The sequence below is a fragment of the Podarcis gaigeae genome (assembly GCF_964106915.1).
Source record: "Podarcis gaigeae genome assembly, chromosome: 14".
NCBI classification, from domain to species: domain Eukaryota; kingdom Metazoa; phylum Chordata; class Lepidosauria; order Squamata; family Lacertidae; genus Podarcis; species Podarcis gaigeae.
The window spans coordinates 26168210-26192917 of NC_139690.1; the positions used below are offsets into that span (position 1 = coordinate 26168210).

At 47.7% G+C, this 24708-nt stretch overlaps 1 protein-coding gene across 1 annotated transcript in view; it reads left to right on the forward strand.

The window, feature by feature from the left end:
* Nucleotides 1-23209, forward strand: part of SMAD6 (SMAD family member 6) — a 57486-nt gene extending 34277 nt beyond the window's left edge. The window contains exon 4 of the mRNA XM_083713199.1: nucleotides 22277-23209. Coding sequence (XP_083569325.1) covers nucleotides 22277-22818 — 542 coding nt within the window. The 3' untranslated portion in view covers nucleotides 22819-23209. The remainder of the gene's footprint in view (nucleotides 1-22276) is intronic.
* Nucleotides 23210-24708: the final 1499 nt, after the last annotated feature.

The window sequence follows — 24708 nt, forward strand, 5'->3', positions numbered from 1 at the left end:
CCCCAAGCCGAGCGGCTCACTCGGTGATTCCCTGTGCGCTGCGCTAAAGTGGTGCAGCACGGAGCAGGGACTCTCTTCCACAGCGCCGGACATTGTGTCTGCACAGACGCATTCCGCCCACAAAGTGATCTCTGCAGGAGTGAACCGGCCCAGGCGAGGTAAACCTTGCTGACCCCTGTTTTAATGTGACCTTTGCACATGTAGGAACAAGAAGCATGTTCTTTTCAGTAATTAGAAAACTCAGAAAAGGACAGCGGAGGTGCTTTTCTGGAATTTTGTAACAAGTGCATTTGCATGGGTCTTGGAAGTGCAGAATCCTTCGCATCGATGCCTTCCAGCTGTTCGTATTTATTTTCCAAGGCCCCCATTCTAAGTGTGTCCCCCCTCCCATGTCTCTCTCAGCCTTCTCCCTGTCACCAAAGGCCAACCTCAACAGAGGTATGCGAAAGTACTTGGCTTGTTTATTGGTAGAAACATTTCATGCAATTCCTCTGGATACGCCCCCCCCCCTTTTATATATATATATAAAAGTTTTCAGATTGTTGCAGCCACACATACTTGAGAATGCCCTTAGTGTTTTCCATTTCAGCGCCACCGATATGAATCTGGTGATCTGAAATTGGATTCAGCTGTGTTTGGAACAGCCAAGGCTCCTTCTTGAATGCAAAGCAATCTGGGCAGAGGTGCCTGGCGTTTGACTGAGAGATCTTGAGAGAGCTGCTCCTTCTTGCTTCCAAGACGTAGGGCTTCTATGTTCTTAGGAGTTGTTCCTTGTGAAGGCTATCTTGAGTTGTGGGTTCACAAACTAGCCTTTCGCAAATCACTGTTATGCAGGCGACAAATCTGGTGCTCGCCAGGCAGTTTTGGACTACAACTCCCATCACCACTGGCCATTGGCTGTGCTGGCTGGGGCTGATGGGAATTGTAGTTCAGCAACATCAGGAAAGGCGCCAGGTTGGTGAAATCTGGGTTAGCCACTCGCATCTCTTCTCAGGGAAGTTGAGATTATCCCAAAGGAGGTGGCTTGGGTGGCAGATACTGAAAGATTTATGAGTAAGAAAACATAGGGATCCATTTTGAAATTATCCAGCATTATTTTGGTTAGCTGGCCAGTCTCTGGACTGAAACCCTTTCCAAACTCTTTGCTTCTTTGCTCCCCCACCCCATGATAGAGCCCCAGGATGCGGTCTGAAGGCTCGTGAAGCCACCACCTTGGTGAAGCTAAGCAGGTCTGGGCCTGGTCAGTGGCTGGATGGGCAACCCCATGGACTCCCCCTCCCCCCGGGGTTTCTTGACATTAGATAGGTGGATGATAAATGTACAAAATAAAATAATGTTATTGGCCAGGATCTTCTGACTTCCTGGTGACTCCTGTCATCGAGTTGTTGGTTATTTTCCCCCTACCCCAACAAGATGCCACAACTGGGAGCCATTAGCTCTAAGAAATGTGACTCAGACTGTTACGTGCCCTCTGCCGTTCTCCCTGGTTCTTGTTGCTAATGGATTGGTGCAAAGTCATAAGTACAGTGGTACCTCGGGTTAAGAACTTCATTCGTTCTGGAGGTCCGTTCTTAACCTGAAACTGTTCTTAACCTGAGGCACCACTTTAGCTAATGGGGCCTCCTGTCGCCGCTGCACTATTTCTGTTCTCATCCTGAAGCAAAGTTCTTAACCTGAGGTACTATTTCTGGGTTAGCGGAGTCTGTAACCTGAAGCATCTGTAACCTGAGGTACCAGTGTACATGAGAAGAGCCTGCTGGACCAGGCCAGTGGCCCTTCTAGTCCAGCATCGTGTTCTTACAGCGGCCAACCAGATGTCTGTGTGAAACTCGCAAGCAGGACCTGAGCTTTCTCCTCCTGGCGTTTCCAGCAACTGGGATTCAGAAGCAATGCTGCCTCTGACTGTGAAGGCAAAGCATAGCCATATTGTTATTGGCAGCCATTGATAGTCTTGTCCTCCATGAATTTGCCTACTCCTTTTTTAAAGCCATCCAAGCTGTTGGCCATCCTTGCCTCTTGTGGGAGAGAGTTCCATAGTTTAACGATCTTTTTCCTGCCCTGGATTGTCCAACATTTAGCTTCATTGGATTCTCATGAGCTGCAATGTTGTGTAATGTAATGAAACATTAGGAGAGAGGGACAAACATTTTCTCGGCCCACTTTCGCCATACCAGGTATAATTTTGTAAACTTGTGTTGTGTTGCGTCTTCCTCACGTTTTTCTCTAAAGTAAAAAAGTCCAGAATACTGCAACCTTTCCTCATAGGACAGTCTCTCAATCCTCTTGATCAATTCAGTTGTCCTTTTCTCTCGGGTATAGGAGGCAGCCGGTATTGGCAAGACCAGGGGTCAGCAAACTTTTTCAGCAGGGGACCTTGTGGGGGCCGGACTATATTTTTTTTGGGGGGGGGGATAAACTATGCCCCACAAATAACGCAGAGCTGCATTTTAAATAAAAGCACACATTCTACTCATGTAAAAACACCAGGCAGGCCCCACAAATAACCCAGAGATGCATTTTAAATAAAAGGGCACATTCTACTCATGTGAAAACACACTGGACCATCTGCAGGCTGGATTTAGAAGGCGATTGGGCCAGATCCGGCCCCCGGGCCTTAGTTTGCCTACCCATGGGCAAGACCTTCTGCTCCTCCAGTGGCAGCCATTTTGTGTTCTGGGGCTCTGGAGGGGGTGAGTTGAGTCCTATAGCTGTGTTGCTGCTTATGTTCTTAAATATGCTGACGCTGAGCCCTCTCTTCTTCTTAAGTGAGGATAATTGTGCCAAGACTGCCAGAAAAGAGCTTGCAGATTGGGATATTTCTTTTCACAGGGCCGGAGTGGCAAATTCTGCGTCGTTCTAGCCCACTCAACTTTTGTCTAAGTCGGCCCAGAATTATTTAAAGCCCTGATCTTTCTTCTTCCCCCACCCTCCCGCCAACCCTGCAAACCCCCGTCAGCCCTGCGTTCTTTCCATCCCCCCCCCCACTTATTTAGGCATGCTGCGAAGAATGCACAATTAAAAACAGCTGGTTATGAAAATGAGTTTTCCCCTCGAAGGCAGGAGCAAAACTCTGCGCGCAGAGAGGGGCCTGGCGGAGTTGGAATTGGCATTTGTTTCTGCTGCTGCATGTTCCTCGCTTGTTCCTTAATGCTGCCCGGCGGCCTTTTTCGGCGCTCCTAGCCTCCTCGGCTCTCTGCTCCTGGGTCTGTTGTTTTTGAAATGCTCACTGTTTTCATGCGCTCTCCACCCCTCCCTCCCCTCCACGAGCGCCTTTCCCCCATTCACATTAATGTAAACACATGTTGCCTGGGGCGTAACGTGAATTCCCAAAGCGGTATTTTGCGTGCGCTGGAATCTTTTGTGGATTTCGGCACCGCATTTGCATATACGAGCAGCCATCCTGGCTTCATAAAAGGAAAAAAAAAGTAGAAAACGAGGCAGCATTTCAGCAACCTTGCAGCAGTTGTAAATTGATTGGTAGGGAGGAGCTGGCTATGAATCCATCAGCGGGAGATTCCAGCTATCTAGAAATCGATAGTGATGTAATACTTGGAGGAGGATGTGTGTGTTTCTATATTTCATTATCTCTAATTGAGCTTCGTTCATTCAGAAGAGGATTACCTGTCTCATGTTTTTGGATGTGCATTTGATAACGTGAACTCTCTGTGGGTCTTTCCATTTCCCTGTTGCACATCATAAACATTGGGCGTATATTGGTGGGGCTGGAGTATAGCCAGCCCCCCCCCCCCCAGCATCTCTGTGTCCAAAGACTTGGTTCATATTTTTAACAGGAAATCTGGAAGGTCCAGGGTGCGTTATTTGTATGTTGGTATGCTGAGTTTGTGTTCGTACACTCTCTCCCCACCCCCACCCCAAGTCTGGCACCTCCATCAACAACCCTAATTTCCATGGCTGGAAGAATATTTGAAATATTTAGAAGTGGCACCAAATTTTGAGGAGCAAGTCCCCATGGAGTGATGAGATGCTAAAATTCCTCAGCATCATTTTGGAGACGGCGCTCCTGGATGACAAGTTGCTTTATGCAGAAATGTTTGTTTCCTTGGTTGATTTGTGTCCTGTCTTCCGGTAGTGGAAACCTGGAATTGTATGAGATGGAGGGGACCCCCAGAGGTCATCTAGTCCAACCCCCTGCAATACAGGAATCACAGCTGAAGAATCCCTGACAAATGGCTGTCCAGCCTCTGTTTAAAAACCTCCAATGAAGGAGAGCCCAGCTACCTTGCGAGGTAGTTCGTTTCGCTGTCATCGCTCTTGCTCCTCTTTTAAATACTAAAAACTTGCTTTGGGACCCACCCACCCCTATTTCACCAGTTTTGATACTGAAAATTGCTTTGTTCAGAATCCGGCCTGATGAAGGGTTCTGGAGATCTCAAAAGCATGCTCACTTACTTTGTGACATTTTGGTTGGTTCTGCACGTGAAGGGCACTCTGTTAATGAACACTGTCCTGAGACAAAGCCTGATGGAGGAAGCAGAACAGCTGCCTAAAAGTTGGGGTGCAGATGATTGTTTTGAGAGTTGCTTAGTTTCCCCCCTGGCGGAAATCAGATTTCTTTCTTTTGCAATGATGTCATCAGCTGGAATGCCAGCATAGCTGATGGGCCCTCCTTGCAAGTGAATGATGTGATGTGGAGGCTTTCAAGGTTTGCTCATTTTGGGGGGAAGAGTACTGCAGGTGGAAGTCAAGAGAGTCAGGCAAATGATCAAGCAGAGGCTGGGCCCGTATTTCCTTTTCTTTGATGGGGTTCTTACTTCAGGGCTAGCCATTTCCTTGGCAGCACCACTTTGCAAGATGCTCCATATTCCCTGTTAAAAGCTGAAGGTTGCAGTACGGCCTGCTGAAGCTCTCTGGTTCAGGCTTAATGGGGTTTCCCGGTGGAATTCATCCTATAAACATCTACTCGATGACTGTCAGTAGATCCTAGTAAATTGGTTGTTATGCTACGTACGGAATGCACTCCTGGATGTTGTGGTGATGGTAGCAAATGGGAATAGCTTTAAAGGGGGATTAAAGAAAATGTTATCATCGGTGGCTCTACCTCCACTGTCAGGACAGATGGGCCTAGCAGATCGGAAGCCGTGACCCCAAAGAGGAGAGCCCATTCCTTGCCCAGTCAGACTCTGCTAGGCCCAGTAACCGACAGGCCTGGAGGTTCTGGAAAGTACAGTGGGGGCTTCCCATTGGGGCACCTAGTTGGCCAGTGTGAGAACAAGATGCTGGACTATGAAGGGGTTCTTGGCCTGATCCAGCACTCAGGCGTTTCTCACATTCTCTTGCCCTACATTGGGCCCTGCTAGAAGCTTGGAACCTGCAGCCACATATGTTTCTTAGTTTCTAAGGAAATCGTGAAACAGGGCTATTTTTTTGCCTTTACCCAGCATCCAGACCGTTGGCCCTCCTCTCTGTCCATCTTCTTTTCTTTGCAGAATTCTGGTCAAATTGCTGCATCCCAGGCTGCTCCCCTCCTGTGGACAGAAGCAGGAGATTGAATAGGTTGCGAATTCTATAAAGCGTGCAAGAATGGATGAATGCCCTTCTCTGATATAGTCTCCGGGGCCAGAGAAACAGGAACCCACAAGCAGGTTTTGATGTTTCTTGATTCCAAGGAGCAGCTGTTCTTAGCACTCTGGTGCCTTCCAGATGTTCTGGACCACAGCTTCCACCAGACCCAGCTGTTGTTGTGATGGGAGGTGTCATCCAAAACACATAGAGGGCAACAGGTTGGCGAAATCTGTCTTGGAGGCTCCTATAGGGCTCATTGTGAATATAGATTGTTAGGTTTCAAGCCCAGAAAGGAAGATTCCTTAGCAATTCTTTTATTTTCTGTCCTAGAAAAGGAGATATTCCGGGGAAAGGAAGCCTGAAATGACCGATGGTAACTCCAGAATGATTAGCGGTTGCATTTTTGAGACATAACAGGTTTCTCTTTAAATGACTTGTTGTGTAAATGTTTAAAGTACTTCCTGAAATTTATACAAACGCACTTGGTAGGCCTTCAGTCATGGTCGGAGCTGTTAGCTCAGCTATCTTTTCAGGACAGGCTGAGTAGTTTTGGGAACAACCCAAACACAGATCTTTCCAGAGGCTAATTTTGGACCCAATAGACTACACATTCTCTGAGAACCTTTCCTGCCCGTATTGGGACAAAGCAACCTTGGAGAGGCCTGCCTCAAGGCCATAAGGACTCCAGGGGTCTGGTGCTCTTGATTAGCTTGTGCTAACATTTGGCAGGGAACTCTTGTGCATTGTGGAGGCAGGTCCACTGGGGCAAATGGGGGCCCTGCCCCACTGACCTCAGCCAGCCACTCACTTACTGACCAGGGGGTGGCCCTGTCTGCCAGTTTCCTCCCTAGGCTTGGGCAATGGATTGGTACATCATCCAGGTTTGAGGGCCAGATTGCAATGGTATTTTGACCCAGCAGTATATTGCGAGTGGGACTTGCCAGCTGTTGCCTTAGCTTCTCCGACCGAGTGGGCGAGCTGCCTCCTTCATCCCTGCGCTAGGCGTTGGCAGCAGCGACTTCACCCTGGTGCCTTTCAAGGCCAGCGGAAGTGTTCTTTCCTTTTCAACATTGTGATGTATTGCAATGATTAGCTGGTGATGCTTCACAACGTTGAAAACCTGATATCGCTCAGCCCTATTCCTCCCTCTTCATCCCAGGTGTCACACTTGTAGATTTTAACAGTGAGGACAAAAGTGGACTTAGTTGCTCTGGTGCTACCTACTCTCAGGCTCACTGTCTTCTGCCCCACCAGCCCAGCCCAGTGCCTGTGCCATTGCTTACTGGAGTTCACAGGGAATAAACGCCATTGGTTCCCCTTCACCCTTCCATAGCTGTGCTGCCTTTGACCCGGCAGTGGTGGGGTTTGGGGTGTCCGTACGTTTTAAGTTACCTTCTGTGTAAGCGTTGCAGCTGCTGAACTGGACTCTGGGCACCATGAAAGCATCTCCCAGGGGACGGGAAGGGCCACATCTCTTCATAGGGAACTTTTGGGGGGGCCACATGTCATTGGCGAAAGTGGGTTTATCCATGGATGTGCCCCCTACCCTTTGCATAATAGGCTGGATTGCAAAGGCCAGTGGTTTCTGCACAAGCCACAAACACACCTCTCCAACCTCCATCCAGGAAAATGAGAGGCATTTTCACTTTCCAAGGACGCATTTCGGCCAGGCCAAAGTGCTCAAGGAACGTGTGCTTGCAAGCCCCTTCATTATATTTGACGCTAACACACCTCTCGCCCCCTCTGGAAGTTTCCTTGTGCAGGAATTGGTTTCAGGCAATTTCCAGTGCCCCTCTCCTTCCCCACCAGCCCTAGGTGGCCACAACCCCCCTGCACTTTGCCACAGGACCGTGAAGTGACGAAGTGACAGACCGGACTCCTTTTTTTCCATTACCGGGAGCCCTCGCTTGCGTCAAAGGGGAAAAAAGACTCTGCACCTCCAAACACGTCGGCAACGAGTGCAGTTTCCATCTGGAAAGCCCTGGGGACTTCGCAGTAATTTGCTCGGTCACTTCATTCCCCTGAAATGTCAGCAGTTCTGAGCAGGGGCACCAATGACCATTCCTTTATTGCAAGTGGAGTAGAGTCATAAAGCTTAAAAAATGAGCCTTTTTATTTTATTTTAAAAGCTGAGATTGAAGAAAGGGGTTGCGGGGAGAGAGGAAACGTGTTTATTTGCCCTGCAGAATATGACATTTTTATCGCTGTGAGATGATGGTGCATGAGGAATGTCAGTGGCGACTCGGAAGGCATTTCAAATGCATGGGCTATGTAGAGGGAAGGCTGCATTTAAGTCCTGCACTCCCATAATGTTTTCTCCTGCTAAATCATTCCAATGTTCCTGCATTCCTTGCATTTCTCAGGGCACTGCTAGTTGTTGTTATTTTTAATATATTGTGGTAACCTCATGCCCCCTGCCGCATCTGAATGGTTTTCTTTGGAAGCTACCCAGTTTTGGAAACCATTTTGGGACATTCAGAGGTTCTCTAGTCTGAGTTGGAGGAAGAGGCTGTGCGGTGTGTGTGTGTGTGTGTTTTCCTTTGCAAACAGCCAGTTACATTTTCCAGTCCTGTTGAAATTGCTCTGCAAACAGAGGACCCAATTCCTGCCCTCTCAGATGGTGGTATAAATGAACATAAGAGGCTGGTTGCTGAATCAGGCCAAAGACTCATCTAGTCCGGCATCCTGTTCCCACAGTGGCCTACCAGATGCCTCTGGCAAGCTCACAAAGAAATAGATTGAGTGACTTGAGAAACGTTGGACCTAAATTGGGACTCACACTGTTTTATCAACCACGCAGAAAATGATAGCTGGCCAGTACCCTGATGTGATGGACACATCTGACTGCAATGCAAGTCTTACACCCGAAGTAGTCTTGCTATGTGGCTTTACGCAGGTCACTGTATATTTTAGCATCAGTTCCTCATCGGGGGATGGGGAACCCAAGTAGCCATGGCCTACCTCACAGGGCTAGTTGTGAGGGCAAACACAACAGGGAATGTAAAAATTAAAGGACCATTGAAATAAGAGTTGGATTTTTCCATTCAGTTATCCCTGCTTATTAAATATTCTCTCAATCCATACCAAAGTCCAAATTCTGCTACCTGCAGACGCACATTTCTGCAAATGGAATAAATTTATGCTTGTGTATCAAGGCTTTGCTGTACATTTTCCTTCTGTTTCTGTGCTAGAGAAAAGTGTATACAAATTACAGTATAAACTATGAATAGTGACGTCTAGTGACAGAACATAGTATTAGCCCTGATGAGAGGGTTTGTTTTTTAAGATCACAGAGCAAAAAAGGAACACCAAAACAGGATTTTCCTTTCACATTTACAGGCAAAAGGATCCTTCATACTTGCAGATTGCCTATCACCAAAGATCTGTTCCATGAATGATGCTCAGTCAGCTGCACTTTGCATACAGTGGAACCTCAGGTTGCAAACGTGATCTGTGCGGGAGGCACGTTCGCAACCCACAGTGTCACATCTGCGCACGTGCGGGTTGCGGTTCGGCGCTTCTGCACATGCGCAAGAGCCAAAACCCGGAAGTAACGCTTTCCAGTACTTCCAGGTTCAGCGCGGAGTGCAACCCAAAATCGCGTAACCTGAAGCGTCTAACCCGAGGTACCATTGTATTTGGATTTGTACCATGCAAATTCAGATTAGGAGTTAAGAGTTCTCTTGTCTTCACTTTATGAAATGGTCTCCATTTTTCCTATCCATTAAGCATGCTTCATTCTTTCCTGTCACAACAGCATCTCCCAACCTGGTGCCCTCCAGATGTTCTGCACCAGAACTCCTACCAGCCCCAGTCAGGGGCAATAGTTTCCTCAGTACCAACCCAAAATTTAGTAACCCTAAATTTAGTAACTACTTTCCACAAGAGCAAGTGAGGAGTAATTGGTCAGATCAAATAAAACACTCAGCTGTGTTTTATTAGACTTAAGATCTCATTTGGCATCAGCGGAAAAGGTTAGCACTTTATTGATTTATGGAGAGCACCTTCTGTTGCAAAGTGGCACATCAGAAGAGGAGAAGGGGAATTTGGAGGATAATGATGGGCTGATGAGTCTAAGAAGGAGAGGAAAAGCTGTTAAAAGAGAAGAATCCTCTGTCGTTTGGATAAATCTCCAAAAGTCTGGTTCAAGTCGCGAGTCCTGTAAATGTTTGAAATTGCGTTTAATTTCCTTAGAGGGGAAATGGAAGGGAATGCAAATGAAAAGGGGACTCTGCAAAGTATGGGCTCTGTGATTCAGCTGTGTGGGTTACCCAATAGCCTTTAAGAACGTAAGGGGACCCCTGTGGTATCAGGCCAATTGTCCATCTAGTCCAGCGTCTTGCAAGTGGGACCTGAGTGCAGCAGCCACTCTCCCCACCCGAATTTCCCAGGAACTGGCATTCAGAGGCACACCTCCTCAGATAGTGAAGGGAGAGCATAGACACCATGGCTAGTAACCATTGATTCCCTTGTCCCCTGAGAATCTATCTAACCCTCTTTTCAAGCAGTGCAAGGTGTGGCCTTCATTGCCTCCTTTGGGAGCAAGTTCCATAGTTGAGCTATGCTCTGTGTGATGAAGTTCCCCCCTTTCTCTGTGTTCTGAATCTTCCAACATTCAGCTCCATTGGATGTCCCAATAAGATGTTTAGGTAGAGGCTCCCCCCTCCCGAAAGTAGGAAGAAGCAACACATCTAGGGCCCAGAGCAAAAGATCCAGGACTCAGGCTCCTTGGGCCACCCCACCTGACAAGCTCATCTCTGCAATCATAAGGGTCAGGTGCTTGTTCATTTGAGGAGTGATGCTGAGATCCTCAGGCATCCAGTGGGTGCAATAGATAATATTATGGAAGGTGAATAAAATGGCTTGTGTTGCAATCACAACCCCTGTTGAATGGATCACAGAAAGGCTCTGCTTTAGAAATCTTGCTTTTTTGCTTTCTTGGTGATGCCTGTTTGTTCTCCGCACACAGAATTACTGAGGGTTCTTGTGCTGTTTCCTGAAGTGCACAGTTTTATCCAGCTAGGGACGGCATGCGGATGTTTAGACCACGGAGGAAGTCAGCTTGCTGGTTTCTGAGCTCTGTATACAGTGGAGAGCCTTCCAAAATAACAGACTGTAGTCTTAAGTGCCAGGAAAATTGCAAGAAGCCAAGCCCAGTCTAAGCAAATAATTGGTGATGTGGGCTGCTGCTGCTGCTCCTTCTTTTTCCCCTACCAATTTTGCATTTAACTCAGAAAGTTGGAAGGTTGTTTTTGTTAACTTTGGGAGAGCTGAAATCTTCTGCCAGGGTTGAAGCAATAAAGCATGCCCACTAGCAGCAGGCAGCGAGCTGATAGCGAGTTGGTTTATTTTTAGGTGGCATTGTTTTGTGTGTTTGTGTGATTTTCCTTTGGTGAGGTTCCTCCTGGTCTTTTGGTGGGGAGCATTTGCACACTGCTGAGTCACTGGAAGGGATTGCATCCAGTTTTCGCACAACTGCCTTGAAAGAAGCAACCAGACTATGGAAAGCATTATCAAACTGCCTTCTCGGCTTGCAGCAAACTAATTCTGTTTCCAGTGTGGTTGGGGCTTGAGGAGAGTAATTGAACCTGGGCTTCAATGTCCTGTTTGCACACCTGCTTCTGGCTCCTGGACTACCGTTTCAGCCCTTGCTGACTCCCTCTTGCACGCTCAGTTTTTGTGTGCTTTTGGGTAGGTGTGCCAGCACTGCAAGCTGCTGAGCTGAGCAACTCTGGAGCTCACCCCTGTGGTCAAAAGCTTCTCCCCAGAGAGTTACACTCCTGGTCACTTGGTAAATTTGTTTCAGATGACAATGGCGGCTTTGGAGAGACGGGACCTCCATCCTCTCTCTGCTTTCTGGTCTCTCTTTTTTATCTCCCTAGCAGGGAGGCTCTTCCTAATGTTATAATTACCTGCAAACATTGTGGTTCGAGCTTGCGGGGGGGGGGGAGCGGCAGGCGGTTATTTTATTTCAAGTCAGCTTGGAAGCTGGAGTCTGTTGCAGTCATGCCATCACCCTGAAAGCGGGGCTTAAATTACAGGCTTGACTGTGGCTTCCCCCCACCCCTTTTTTTCTTTCAGAATTTGTGCCAAGTTGCAATTTACTTAATGAAATCCTGCTCTTTGGTTCGGCGGGGATATCTTTTGCAGATGTTGACTCGACTCAGCCCTTCCCCAAGCTGGTGCCCTCCTGATGTTTCAGACCACGACTCCCATCAGCCCCCGCTGCCGGCACTGCCGTGATGTTGAGGGGGTTGATGGGAATCACGGCCCAAAACATCTGGAGGGTGCCAGTTTAGAGATGGGCTGATTTAATCCCATGTTTGTGTGTGCTTGCTCCCCCCCCACACTGTTTTTTAAAAATGTGAACCGTGCAGTTTTGTTTCCGGCTTTGTTTTGTTCCTAACAGTGTTGCGATGGCCGCCACCAACTCTGTCCGTGTGCGGGGGGAGAAAGTGGCTGTTCACGCCCTGCCTAGCTTCTCTTCTCTTGCTCTCTCCCCCCCCCCCCCCAATTTCTTTTTGGATAGGACCTCTTAAGGAAATAAACCTTAGAGAATAAGAACTTTGACATATGCCGTCAGAGATCTTTATGTACCCTGCCGATTTGTAATGGCCAAACAGATTAGATGTCTCTCTCACACACATCCCTTTTCTGATTTTCCTCTGCCTCTGGTGTTGGTTTTGGTGCGGGAGGGGGTTGTTTTACTTAGGCCTTCGGCTCACCCCTCTTCCTCTGTCAAAGGTGGCATTGAGGTCACAGGATCACAGCCCTGCAAAAGCCCTCATCCAAAATAGCACTGCGTTGTTGTTGTTGTTGTTGTTGTTGTTGTTGTTGTTGTTGTTGTCATTCCTTTTTAAAATTTCCTTAATCGCCATAACAGTTGTACCTCTGGTTGAGAACTTAATTCATTCTGGAGGTTCGTTCTTAACCTGAAACTGTTCTTAACCTGAAGCATCACTTTAGCTAATGGGGCCTGCTGCTGCTGCGCCGCCGTCGTGCTATTTCTGTTCTCATCCTGAAGCAAAGTTCTTAACCCGAGGTACTATTTCTGGGTTAGCGGAGCCTGTAACCTGAAGCGACAGTAACCCGAGGCACCATTGTACTAACAACCCCAAAGTGCAGTAGCATTGTACCGTATGCAAAGCAAGCAAGCAAGCAATGAAAACAATAAGAGAAAGAAATGACGACACGCCGATTCAAATCAAGACACCTCTCTTTCCCAAGATGACTTGGATGGCGAATGTTGAGCATCCAAGTCCGAAGCATAGGAAATAAAATCACACCAGCAGTTTTTGAAATTAGCCATGCGCCAAGCACATTTTACTACTAACACAGGTCCAGTTATGACTTTGTGGAGCTTTCTGGGCACTAGGTTGGCAACCACTGTTTAAAAACCTCTGCCTTAGTCTATACCATTTCCACTTCCACTGTGTGTGTGTTTCTCCTTCTTGCATACTGGGACAAGTGAATTGTTGTAAGAGCAAGTTACACTCAAACAATGTGGCTGAGATAATAGAAACTCAGAATTGTAGCATTGGAAAGGGATCCCAGAGGTAATTTAGTCCAACCACCTGGCAAATAGGCATTCCGTTGTGTGGCGATTGTAACCGAGATTTGAGCTGCCATTTGGCACCTAGATTATATACCTGAGTTTCTAACATTGCCCACCAGATGACATAAAAGCAGCCTGGATCCTTCATCTCTCTGGAGATGTGCAGTTTATGTATTACTTTTTCCGCAGTAGCCAAAGTCTTGTACCACAAATGTAGATCTTTCAAGACTATGGGGCTATTGAAATCCTAGCTGCCGCTCACATCCATGTTACAAGCTCTTTAAAGCAGCAAGCTTTCATGTTGTCTACATTTTCAGTAATGATGGTTGTGCCAGTTTTTTGAACAAACTCAGCTACCCAGCTTCATCCTGGCAGTGGGGTGGCTTGGCTCCCTGTTTGCTGGGTTGCCTGTGGAGGTGTTTTGTCTGTTACCGGGGCAGGGAACTTCTGTCAGCCTGAGGGCCACATGTGAGTAGCAGTGGGCAGGACCAGAGGCAAAAAGTTGGTCAAGCAGAAGATGGGATTTTTGTAATAGTGGGCTATTTTCCAGGGTGAGCCGGTGCAGTATAAAGCCTAAGAGCAGGGGTAGGCAACTTAAGGCCCGGGGGCCAGATCCGGCCCAATCGTCTTCTAAATCTGACCTGCGGACGGTCCGGGAATCAGCGTGTTTTTACATGAGTAGAATGTGTCCTTTTATTTAAAATGCATCTCTGGGTTATTTGTGGGGCCTGCCTGGTGTTTTTACATGAGTAGAATGTGTGCTTTTATTTAAAATGTATCTCTGGGTTATTTGGGGGGCATAGGAATTCGTTTATATTTTCCCCCAAAATATAGTCCGGCCCACCACAAGGTCTGAGGGACAGTGGACTAGCCCATGGCTGAAAAAGGTTGCTGACCCCTGCCTAAGAGAATTGCTTGCATCCTCCGGAGACATCCACCGCCAAAAGGGGATTTGATCCCAGGCTCTGTCTTCCCTCATCCTGTTCTAACCTCTCAAGGCCAGCCTCAGTCCACATGATGCCTCCCAGATGTTTTGGGCTATAGCTCCCCAACAGGCTGGGACTTACGGGAGTTATAGTTTAAAGCATCTGGGGGGCCCCAGGTGGTCACAGGCCATTTTGGCATCCCTGGTAAAACCTCACGCCTCTCTTCAAGGCTTCTTCCTCTTTCCCTGTTTTTAACTGTGTGCTTTCCGTCAGAAAATGCAAAAGGGGGAAAAAAACGTCTGTAGAGTTTGGGGTTTCTTTGTTGTGGGTAACAAGCTGTGAACGTTCTCCGCTAGGTCTTGCGGTTGCATTATTATCAGAAGTGCAGGGCAAACATGCCCACTGCCTCAGCCAGTGCAGGAAGTGGTGAGACTTGCCAGGAATGTAACTTGCACCCTCAAGATTAATTAATAACCAGCGCTGGCTTTGGGCCACGCTCCAAGGATCAGGGAGAGATAAAGCCAGCAAAAGGGGGCAGGCGGGGGAATGCTTTTCTAAGAAGGGCATTTTAAAAAGGAGCTGGTGAGTTCTGTCTTTTAAAAATGAAATAGCACGGCAGTGCTTAGTTTTTGCAGAACCGCTGCATGTTATTTTGCACTTAAGATCTGAGGCCGGAGGATAAAACATTTGCACAGATCCATTGTGTCGCGGACACCCACCCACCCACCCTCCTGTAGCTAAGGGGTCCTCCGCAATCAGCTGAGGCTCACAGTTTAATCCAACCTTCGCCAACATTATACCACCTGGATGTCTCGGACTACAACTCCCATCAGCCCCCAGGGCCAGTGCTGCTCTGTTCCCATCAGTTCCTGTGCCATATAGCTGGCTGGGGATGATGGAAGTTGTAGTCTGGGGGGCACCAGGTTGGTGAAGGCTGCTCTAGTCACATGTTGCTTGTCTCTCTACTGTCAGAGTGCTGGTCTGTCGGTGGAAGCACCAATGATCTTAAATGGAATAGTGATATGAAGTCTTGCAAGCCCTCTCAGCGTTGCCAAACCATCTGTAACCACACTTCTGAAACTAGGGGTGTGTGGACAGCCCTACCCTCAGGAGATTTGCTTTCTGGCTTCCCTATAATCCCTGAGTTTCCCCCCACCCCACAAGAGGTACATCTGAAGTCCTTTTGACTTTTTTCTTTTGGCAAAATTTGGGGGGCAGCTCTTACGGAAACCACGATTTGCCGTGGGCCCTCTCTGTGTGTGTCCTCCGCCCATGCACTCAACCTCAAGGAGCAACATAAAGAGGTGAGGAGGGGTCTTTTGAGGGAGGGGTGTGGGGAGTAAAGCGAGCTGACGGCTGACTTAACTCCAAAGGTATGTCTCTGAAGAGTTGGCTTGTACAAACAAGCAGTTTGGGGCTGTGAAAGCGCTGCTCCAACAATGCCCCCCCCCAACCTGTCACGGATCGCCTGTCTTGGGACCCGCCAATCTCGCCTCCTGCATAATAATGAAATAAGGAGGGAGGGAAAGCTTTTGAGGAGGGAGGGAGGGAGGGAGCTGGCGGAGTTGGTTGCAGGCCATGCCTCTTGCAAGTTTTCCACCACCAGATAAGTCCCTTGGTCTCCATTGGAGCTCTTAATGTAATGGGATAGTTCTGGAGGCAGGGTTTAGCTCTGTTTTATAGTGATGCATTCCAGCTGAAACTTGTAAGGCTGAGGTATTTTAAGTATACTGGCTTGATGAAAATGATTCGAAGCAGTGTTGGGGCAGGATGCGGGAGGGGGGCAGCGGAGGTTGACGACTACATTTTCTGGCTTTAAAGTACCATTTTCTGCAGGAGGAATTTTACTTCTTCCTTACTCAGCTACTTCTTACTGAGAATATTCGTCGTGGGCTGAGCCTTATGAATGAGAAAATATGCAGCATGGTCTCTAGAGCAAAAGAAGGGTCACAGAATAAATTTCGGAGTGGTTGGATTCAGGGATGTGATGCCCTGCATAGTCCCTTGATTCGCCCTATGGCGAGCAAAATCAGAATACACTGTGGAAAAGTTTTGTACTTTAAAGAAACGCAGAATAGGTCAGGGAAAGGCAAAGCATTCAGATTTGCTCCACTTGAGGAATCTGTGTGTGGGTCTCAGTCATTCCCAGAATCCCACTTACCTTTGCGGAGAATTAGAGTTGTCTAAATGCAGGGTAAAATTAAATAAAGAAGTAAGGATTGTGCGTGGTGTCAATTAAAAGGAGATTCGGACAGTAAGAAGTCCAATCTCGAGGATACCTCTGAGAGCTGTTCTACTATTTTTAAAAACAGTAAGAACATAAGAAGAGCCTTGCTGGATTTAGACCAAGGCTGAGCTAGTCTAGCATCCTGTTCTCACAGTGGCCAGCCAGATAGCTGTGGGAAACACGCGAGCAGAACCTGAACACAGGAACACCCTCTGCCCCTGTGGTTTCCAGCAACAGGTATTCATAAACATTACTATCTCTGGTGCAGAGCATAGAGCCATCGTGGCTGGTAGCCATTGATAGCCTCCTCCTCAATGAATTTGTCCAAACTTCCTTTAATGCCATCTGTATTGGGCCTTCTCAACACTGGCTCCGGCCTGCTGGAACGCTCTGTCTCATGAGACCAGGGCCCTGCAGGATCTGATTTCTTTCTGCAGGGCCTGTAAGACAGAGTTGTTCCACCTGGCCTTTGGCTTAGAATAAGTTTGATTCCCTCCCTTTCTTTCTTTTTCCTTTCTCCTCCTGTGAAGAGGCTGCATCCTAATGTTTAAATGTTGTATCTTAGTCTTTTAAATTTTATTTTAATCAACTTGTTTTTATTATTGGCTGTTAGCCGCCCTGAGCCTGGTCTTGGCTGGGGAGGGCGGGGTATAAATAATTTTGTCTTCTTCTTCTTCTTCTTCTTCTTCTCCTTCTCCTTCTCCTTCTCCTCCTCCTCCTCCTCCTCCTCCTCCTCCTCCTCCTCCTCCTCCTTCTTCTTCTCCTTCTCCTCCTCCTCCTCCTCCTCCTCCTCCTCCTTCTTCTTCTTCTTCTTCTAGGTTGAGAGCGGGTGTCTGGCCCGAGGCCAGCCAGTGAGCTTCATGGCAGAGTGGAGATATAAACTCTGGTCCTAGTAGAGCACTGTAGCAACTACACAACACTGGGAAGTCATGTCCTTCATCCCAGATCTTCCTGTCAGTTGAGCGAGGGAGTTGTCCTATTCCAGGCAGGTTGCAAGCAACCCTTATATCCTGCACAGTTTTCAGGGATGAAAAGACTACCGTTTGACAAAGTGGAGAGAAGCCCCCCTTTTTTTGGCCAACAGTCTCAGCATTTATTATCATCAGGTGACTCTGAATGACATCCTTTCCACCCCACAAGGAAGTTGCCCATGGAATTTTTTGCCACAAAGCCACTTGTTGCTTTCTGAGCCCAAAGCAAACCGGTTGGAGGCAGGTGGCCAAGTTCCAGGGGTCTGGCTGGAAGCCCTAAGTTACGTGACATCCATGTCTCTTCCGCCGCCCCCACCCCATCCCTCCAGTCAATGTTATTTCCCTTGAATGGGTTTCAGAGTTCAACAGGAACTGCATCTTCCTCCACAAGGTTGGGCAATTAAGCTGCCTTCAGGTTTTCGAATCCTTCCCCTCAGAGCGGAGGCTAAGTGCTGGGTCTCAAAGGGACATCTCCTTTGGAAAACTGGAAAATCTTTTGTTTTCCTTCCTCCTAGAAAGAATATATTTTTATTACCTCTAGATTCCACAATTATATCTATCAACACATGCACACAGATTATATATATATATATATATATATATATATATATATATATATATATGTTGTTGTTTAGTCGTTTAGTCGTGTCCAACTCTTCGTGACCCCATGGACCAGAGAACGCCAGGCACCTCTGTCCTCCACTGCCTCCCGCAGTTTGGTCAAACTCATGCTGGTAACCTCGAAAACACTATCCAACCATCTCGTCCTCTGTCGCCCCCTTCTTCTTGTGCCCTCCATCTTTCCCAACATCAGGGTCTTCTCCAGGGAGTCTTCTCTTCTCATGAGGTGGCCAAAGTACTGGAGCCTCAGCTTCACAATCTGTACTTCCAGTGAGCACTCAGGGCTGATTTCCTTCAGAATGGAGAGGTTTGATCTTCTTGCAGTCCATGGGACTCTCTAGAGTCTCCTCCAGCACCATAATTCAAAAGCATCAATTCTTCGGCGATCAGCTGATATATATATATATATATATATATATATATATATATATATATATTTGCTTTCGTAGATTTTCACGGGTACAGGAATGCAGGTTTTGGTGTCCTCGGGTGTCTTCCCGTGTAAAATATATATATATATATATATATTGCGCACATATACAGGTGAGCAGCCTGTTCTAGATGGGGGTTGCATTCACCCCCAAAAAAACATTGGCTTTGCCATCTTGAGGTGTTTATTGATACAGCAACGGAATTAGTAGCTCAAGTGACCTCTGTGGCTCAGCGTGGCTTTTATCAGCTGATCTGCAAGCTGTCATCTTACCTGGATGCTGATACCTTGGCTCCTATTCCCCATGTTCTGATAACGTCCCGTTTAGACTCTTGCATTATACATGGAGCAGCCTTTAAGAAAGGTCCGGAGACTGCAAGGGGTCCAGAGCAGGGGTGTGAGATTAAGTGGGTCGACCTTATAGCACCTGTGCTTCGCCAGCTCTGCTCTCTCCCGGTCACCACCTCAGCCTGTTTCCAGCTCATCATTTTAAAGTGCTGGCATTATCTCATTTAAAGCTGTAAGCCAGTGGTTCTCAAATGCTTGGTTCCCTAAACCCATCCCCACTGTCTGCCGCTGTACCCTATAAAGAGCATTATTCACAATAGTGGTCTGCACGACTCACTAAGGAAGATAACAACACAATAACATTCAAAACAGCAGCAGTGAATTGCGCATTTATTCAAAATCCAGTTAAAACTATTTAATTGAGTTAATCCAACAGCATTGATGAACTTGGTCCAGTGATGCCAGCTTTTAGAAGGCTCAGTACTCATTTACACCCCTGGTGCCCCCCTGCCAGTCCCTTGCATTTTAGTGCCCCCCTCAGTACCCCACCCCTTAGGGAGCAGTACCATCCACTTGGAGAACCACTGCTGTTGGTAACTTGGGAACAGGCCAAAGTCACTTTCTGCCATAGTTAGGCTACCCAAACCTTTGGGTGCCCCCACCAAATGAAGCCAGCTGGGCAGCCGTCAGCAGTGGCACTCCAGTTGGAATAGCCTGTGCAGGGAGCTTCTCCTGGGGCCAACTTTCCATCTTTTCATTCACCCTTTCTGGTCACCCAGGTCTTTTAAATCAATTAGGTCACCCAAGCCTCTGTCTTTAAAATGCATTTAATTTTGGGAGTTGCTGCCAGGCCTGCTTTGTTGTGTTTCTGCAGTTCCCCACCCCCACGAAATCATTTCCCATTTTTCTTTGTGTTCCATTTGTTTGTTGTTGTTTCACTTGTTTATCATAAACTGTACAAATAAATCCCACGTCAAAGGGATCACAGCTCAGGGCAAACTGATCTACCAGACGATTGGGAAATTATTAACACAAGCAAATGAGCCAAAGAAGAAAAGCTGTTTTCATGTATGCACTTAAAAAAAGAGAGAGAGAACATTTCCCCCCCTGCGACTGCTACTCTTGAGAATCCCCAAGGGCTTGGTTGATTGACAAAACATGAAACCATTTTCTTGCACCAGCCGGATTATTAAGCCTGTTGCATTGTCTGGCTGAGAGGTGGGGAAAGCACCATTATCTCCACCCCCCTTCCCTTTCTCCCCTTTTAAAATTGTAGAGTTACAACTTTCAAGTTAAAACTCTCTTTTAACAAAGCTGCACAGTTCCAGAGATTGTTCTCCAGGCAAGCGGGGTCTATATTTCCCCTGCCAGTGAAATTTGAGAATGAAAGGGGAAGGTGGGGGCAGTGTGGAGTGGGGCGGGGCAGGGGCACTAGGCCCGTTTTTTAAATCCGGTGAGTCAATGGAATCTCTCAAGCAAAATGATGGCATCAGCCTGTGTGCGAGTTAATCGGACTTGAAGGTATGAAGGCAGAGGGGTCAGGAGGCCGCCGTCTCGTGATAGATTGTCAGGGAGCTGAATACCAGCTCCTTGCCAGCTCCGTAGCTCCGCCCTGAACCGAGAATCCTGGCCTGGTGCTGCACAGCCACAGTGGTGAAGCCAAGTCCGGCCAGAGCTGGAGAGACCAGTCCCCACATGCAGGAGCAGGCAGAGAATCATTGTTTGCCTTCTGATTCTCTGTTTGCTTACCAATCGAAGCCTGGCATTTCTAAGTGGCTGAGCCCCATTTAGCCAGGGAAATGGCGGCGGGGGGGGGGGGACGCTTTCAGAAAGGAAGGGGCTCCCATCTCTTCGACAGAGTTCCTTGGAGGAGGAGGGGAAGCATTTTGGAGAGTTCTGGGAAAATGTTTCCATAGGAATCCTCCAAAACGTTTGGGTTGGAATATTTATCAGACTCCAGGGTTATCTCTGGCATTCTTTCTGAACTGTAGTTTGAAGCAGAATAGAAGGCGACATCCAGCTCTTTTGGTCGGGGAAGAAAGTGACGGGGATTGTGGATTTTCACTGAACTTTGGTGGCAGTGGGTGAGAATCTTTGAGACTCGAGAGGAGTCATGGTGGCTTGAACTTGCCTTGGCCCTTCCACTGCCCTCTGGCAGACTCTCCTTCCAGCCTAGTGCCATCCAGATGTTTTGGAATCTGCCTCACATCAGCCTTGGTCAGCGCTTGACAGCTATCCTGGCTGGGGCTGGTGGGAGGCAGATTCCAAAACATCTGGAAGGTACCAAGGACCTTGGATCAATCTTTGCCAGCCTTGTGCCCACCAGGTTGGATGCCTGAAGACTCTTGGTCTGTGATTCCTGCATCGCAGGGGGTTGGCTGGATGATCCTTTGGAACCCTTCCAACACTGCCATTCTTTGAAGAAGAACCAAAAAAAAGGATCCCATTTACGAACTGGGTTACCCGGGGCTGTGGGACACAGAGCCTGGGATTCTGTGTACGTACAGTAACTGCCCTGGAACAGTATAGGTGTTCTCCCACACTCCAGATCAAGCATGGGGAGCAAAGAATGAATCAAAATAGAGTTGTAGAGTTGGAAGGGACTGCAAGGGCCATCTAGTCCAACCCTCTGCAATGCAGGGACCTTTTTGCCCAACGTGGAGCTCGAACCCTTAACCCAAGATTAAGTTCCGACTGAGCTGTCTTGGGGCTATGAAGATGTGTGCAATATTGACCGCCGCAGTGGCTAGCCGTGTAAAACCTCTGGATTGTGCTGGACTTCCACCCATACCTAGTTAATAGAGCCAGGTTTCCTGTTGTCCAAGCTTTCCCTGCTGACTAGAGTAAGCTTCTTGTAGCATCTGCAAGCTTGCAGACTCTTGGACACAGAGGAACACAAGAAGCTGCCTTTTACTGAGTCCATCTAGTTCAGCATTGTCTCCACTGGCAGAAGCTCTCTGGGATTCCCAGACAAGGGATATTTCTCAGTCCTAGCTGGAGATGCTGTGACTTATCTGTGTGGCTCTTCCTGAGCTAGAAACTGTGATGTTTGGCACAGGGGGGTGGAGTGGGGGTGGGCAGCCTTAAGCCTCCTTAACAGAGTCGGGGAAATAAATCCTCTGAGCACTTGAGAGGCAGGAGATGCTGGGCGTGTGCAGAACTTGAGTGTGGTTCAGCTGTGGCAGCAGAAAAGAGCCGAGCGAAAGGCGGGGCAACCAGGGAATTGACGCAGATAGGGTGCTTGCAGGAGGACTTTCTGTTTATTTTACGGTCATCCTTGGAATCCCCCGAATGGTTTTTTTTGGAAAAGAGCCTGCTGAGCTCTCCAGATTACATGTTTTGAAAGCAGCTTCACCTTTCCAGGGCCCCTTTCAAGGATGTCGATTCCTGGGCTGCGCAGTTTTGCAAGTGGGGCAACGGGAGGCAACCCTTGGGTTATCGCTCTGCCTCTGTTTCCTGGGGCCGTGGAACAGGGGCAGGGAAAGGAACCGGGGGGGAGGGGGGATTTTCCCAACGCTCCTTTCTAAGCCCTAAATCTTTGATAGTCACTAACACAGCTCTGTTGAAAGTCCAGTTGAACTGGTTTGCAAATCGCACACACAAAATCCCGAGTGCATTTGAGATAAACTGCATTTGGGTGACGGAGGTCCACTTCTGACACCAGTTGGACACGCAGCATGAGGTTTGCTGCTTTGGAAACTAACCTGCCCTTTTTGCGTCTCCTCTTCTCCTTAGATGCCAGCATGTCCCCTGACGCAATTAAGCAAAGCCATTGGTGCAACGTCGCCTACTGGGAGCACCGGACGCGCGTTGGGCGCCTCTACACCGTGTACGAACAGTCCGTCAGTATCTTCTATGACCTACCTCAAGGAAACGGCTTCTGCCTGGGACAGCTGCAGCTGGAGAACAGGAACGAGACTGTCCGCCGGACTCGAAGTAAGATTGGATATGGGATTTTGCTCAGCAAGGAGCAGGACGGCGTGTGGGCCTACAACCGCAGCGAGCACCCTATTTTCATCAACTCCCCGACACTGGACATTCCCAACTGCCGGACTCTCGTTGTGCGCAAAGTGATGCCTGGCTACTCGATCAAGGTCTTCGACTACGAGAAGTCGTGCCTCTTGCAGCACGCCACAGACTTGGGGTACCCCGATGGGCCTTTTGACCCTAACAGTGTCCGGATCAGCTTTGCAAAAGGCTGGGGCCCTTCCTACTCCAGACAGTTCATCACCTCCTGCCCCTGCTGGCTGGAGATTTTGCTCAACAACCACAGATAGCCGCTCCAGCCTTGGAGGAGGAGGAGGAGGAGAGCCGAGCGGGACACGAGACTTATCCCCAAATATCATCTACCTAGATTTAATATAAAGTTTTATATATTATATGAAAATATATATTATACTTGTAATTATGGAGTCATTTTTACAATGTAATTATTTATGTATGGTGCAATGTGTATATGGACAAAAAAAGGAAAATGCACTTTGGCTTAGAGGTCTTTCAATACAGTTGTGTTTGTTTTTAAGGAGGAAAAAAATTATACAGCAAAAATTGGAAGTAGCGCCATGTTTGGGCTGTATAGTTTTTTTATATTAAAAAAAAAATAGCAATACCCAGGAAAAAAAAAAGCTAATACCGGACACTCGTTGATAATAAAGTATTTGCATTATAGGTTTTGCCCCCCTGCCCCAAAGTGTCTAATTTTTAAAACAAAGGAAGAATATGTAAGGAAACGTACTTCTAGGATATGAAAAAAAAGGGATTTTGAAGTCCAAAATGGAGCTGAGAAGTTTGCGCCTGCAAGTTTTCTCTCTCCACTCCCCAAACCTAACAGTTGTTTTACCTGGGTGGCCTTAGTTACCCTTAAACAATGATGATCAAGAACACGGACAATTTTGCTGTATACAATCATACAGAACCCAGCCTCTTGTCGTGTTGCAGCCTGCAGATCAGGGGTCAGCAACCTTTTTCAGCCATGGGCCGGTCCACTGTCCCTCAGACCATGTGGGGGGCCGGACTATATTTTGAAAAAAAATAATGAACGAATTCCTGTGCCCCACAAATAACGCAGAGCTGCATTTTAAATAAAAGCACACATTCTACTCATGTAAAAACACCAGGCAGGCCCCACAAATAACCCAGAGATGCATTTTAAATAAAAGGACACATTCTACTCATGTAAAAACACACTGATTCCCCGACCGTCCGCAGGCTGGATTAAGAAGGCGATTGGGCCTCATCCGGCCCACGGGCCTTAGGTTGCCTACCCCTGCTACAGATCATGGATTTTCCCAGTAGGTAAAAGGCACCATATACCTACTCAGACCACTGGTTGGTGTAGCTCAGTATTGTCTACACTGGCTGGCAGCAGCTCCCCAGGGTCCCTCCCACACTGGGACCTAAACCTGGGACTTTTTGCATGTTAAACCATGTGGTCCACCACTGAGCTTTGGTTTCCCCCTCTAAATAAAGTAAGGCTGTGGTCCACATGGTTTGAAATTAAGGGGCTGATTTAAATAGGTAGTTGTGTCATATCATGCCAGATCATTAGCTCAGTGCTGTTGTAACTAAGCTGCTCTCCCAGGCTTCAGGCAAGAGTTTCTCCCAGCTCTGCCTGGCGATTAAACCTGAGGCTTTTTGCATGCAGAACAGGTGCTTACCACTGATCCACACAGCCCTTCCGTAAAATTTCCCTTAAATGTTTTTAAATGTGCCAAAATGAGCCTCTCCCAAGTGTTTGTTCTCAAGTGACTCAAGAGGACTTATGGCACAAATTTTCACTTTTGTCACCACAGCTAAAGAACCAGCCTTTGCTAAACAGGAGCAGTGGGGGAAAGCCATAATATGCAGCCAATCAGCATATCTTTCAGCACTATGCATAGTTAATTCTGCCTTTGATGGCTGTGGGGAAAGGCAGCAAGATCTGTTAGGCACTCTGAGCTTCCTGCCATCTGCAGCTTTTTACATGCACACACACTCTAGCTTAGTCTTACAGCCTTAAGGACTACATATCTCTTTTCTCTCTCTTTTTAAATGCAAGACTCCCAAGGAGTTCAACTGAACACTCAGGACAAAATTGCATAACTGCAAGAAAGGGACAACAGTCCTGGATAAAAGACACTGCAGGGTAGTTTTCTTTTTGGTGTGATGAACTTCTGAATGACTCCCCC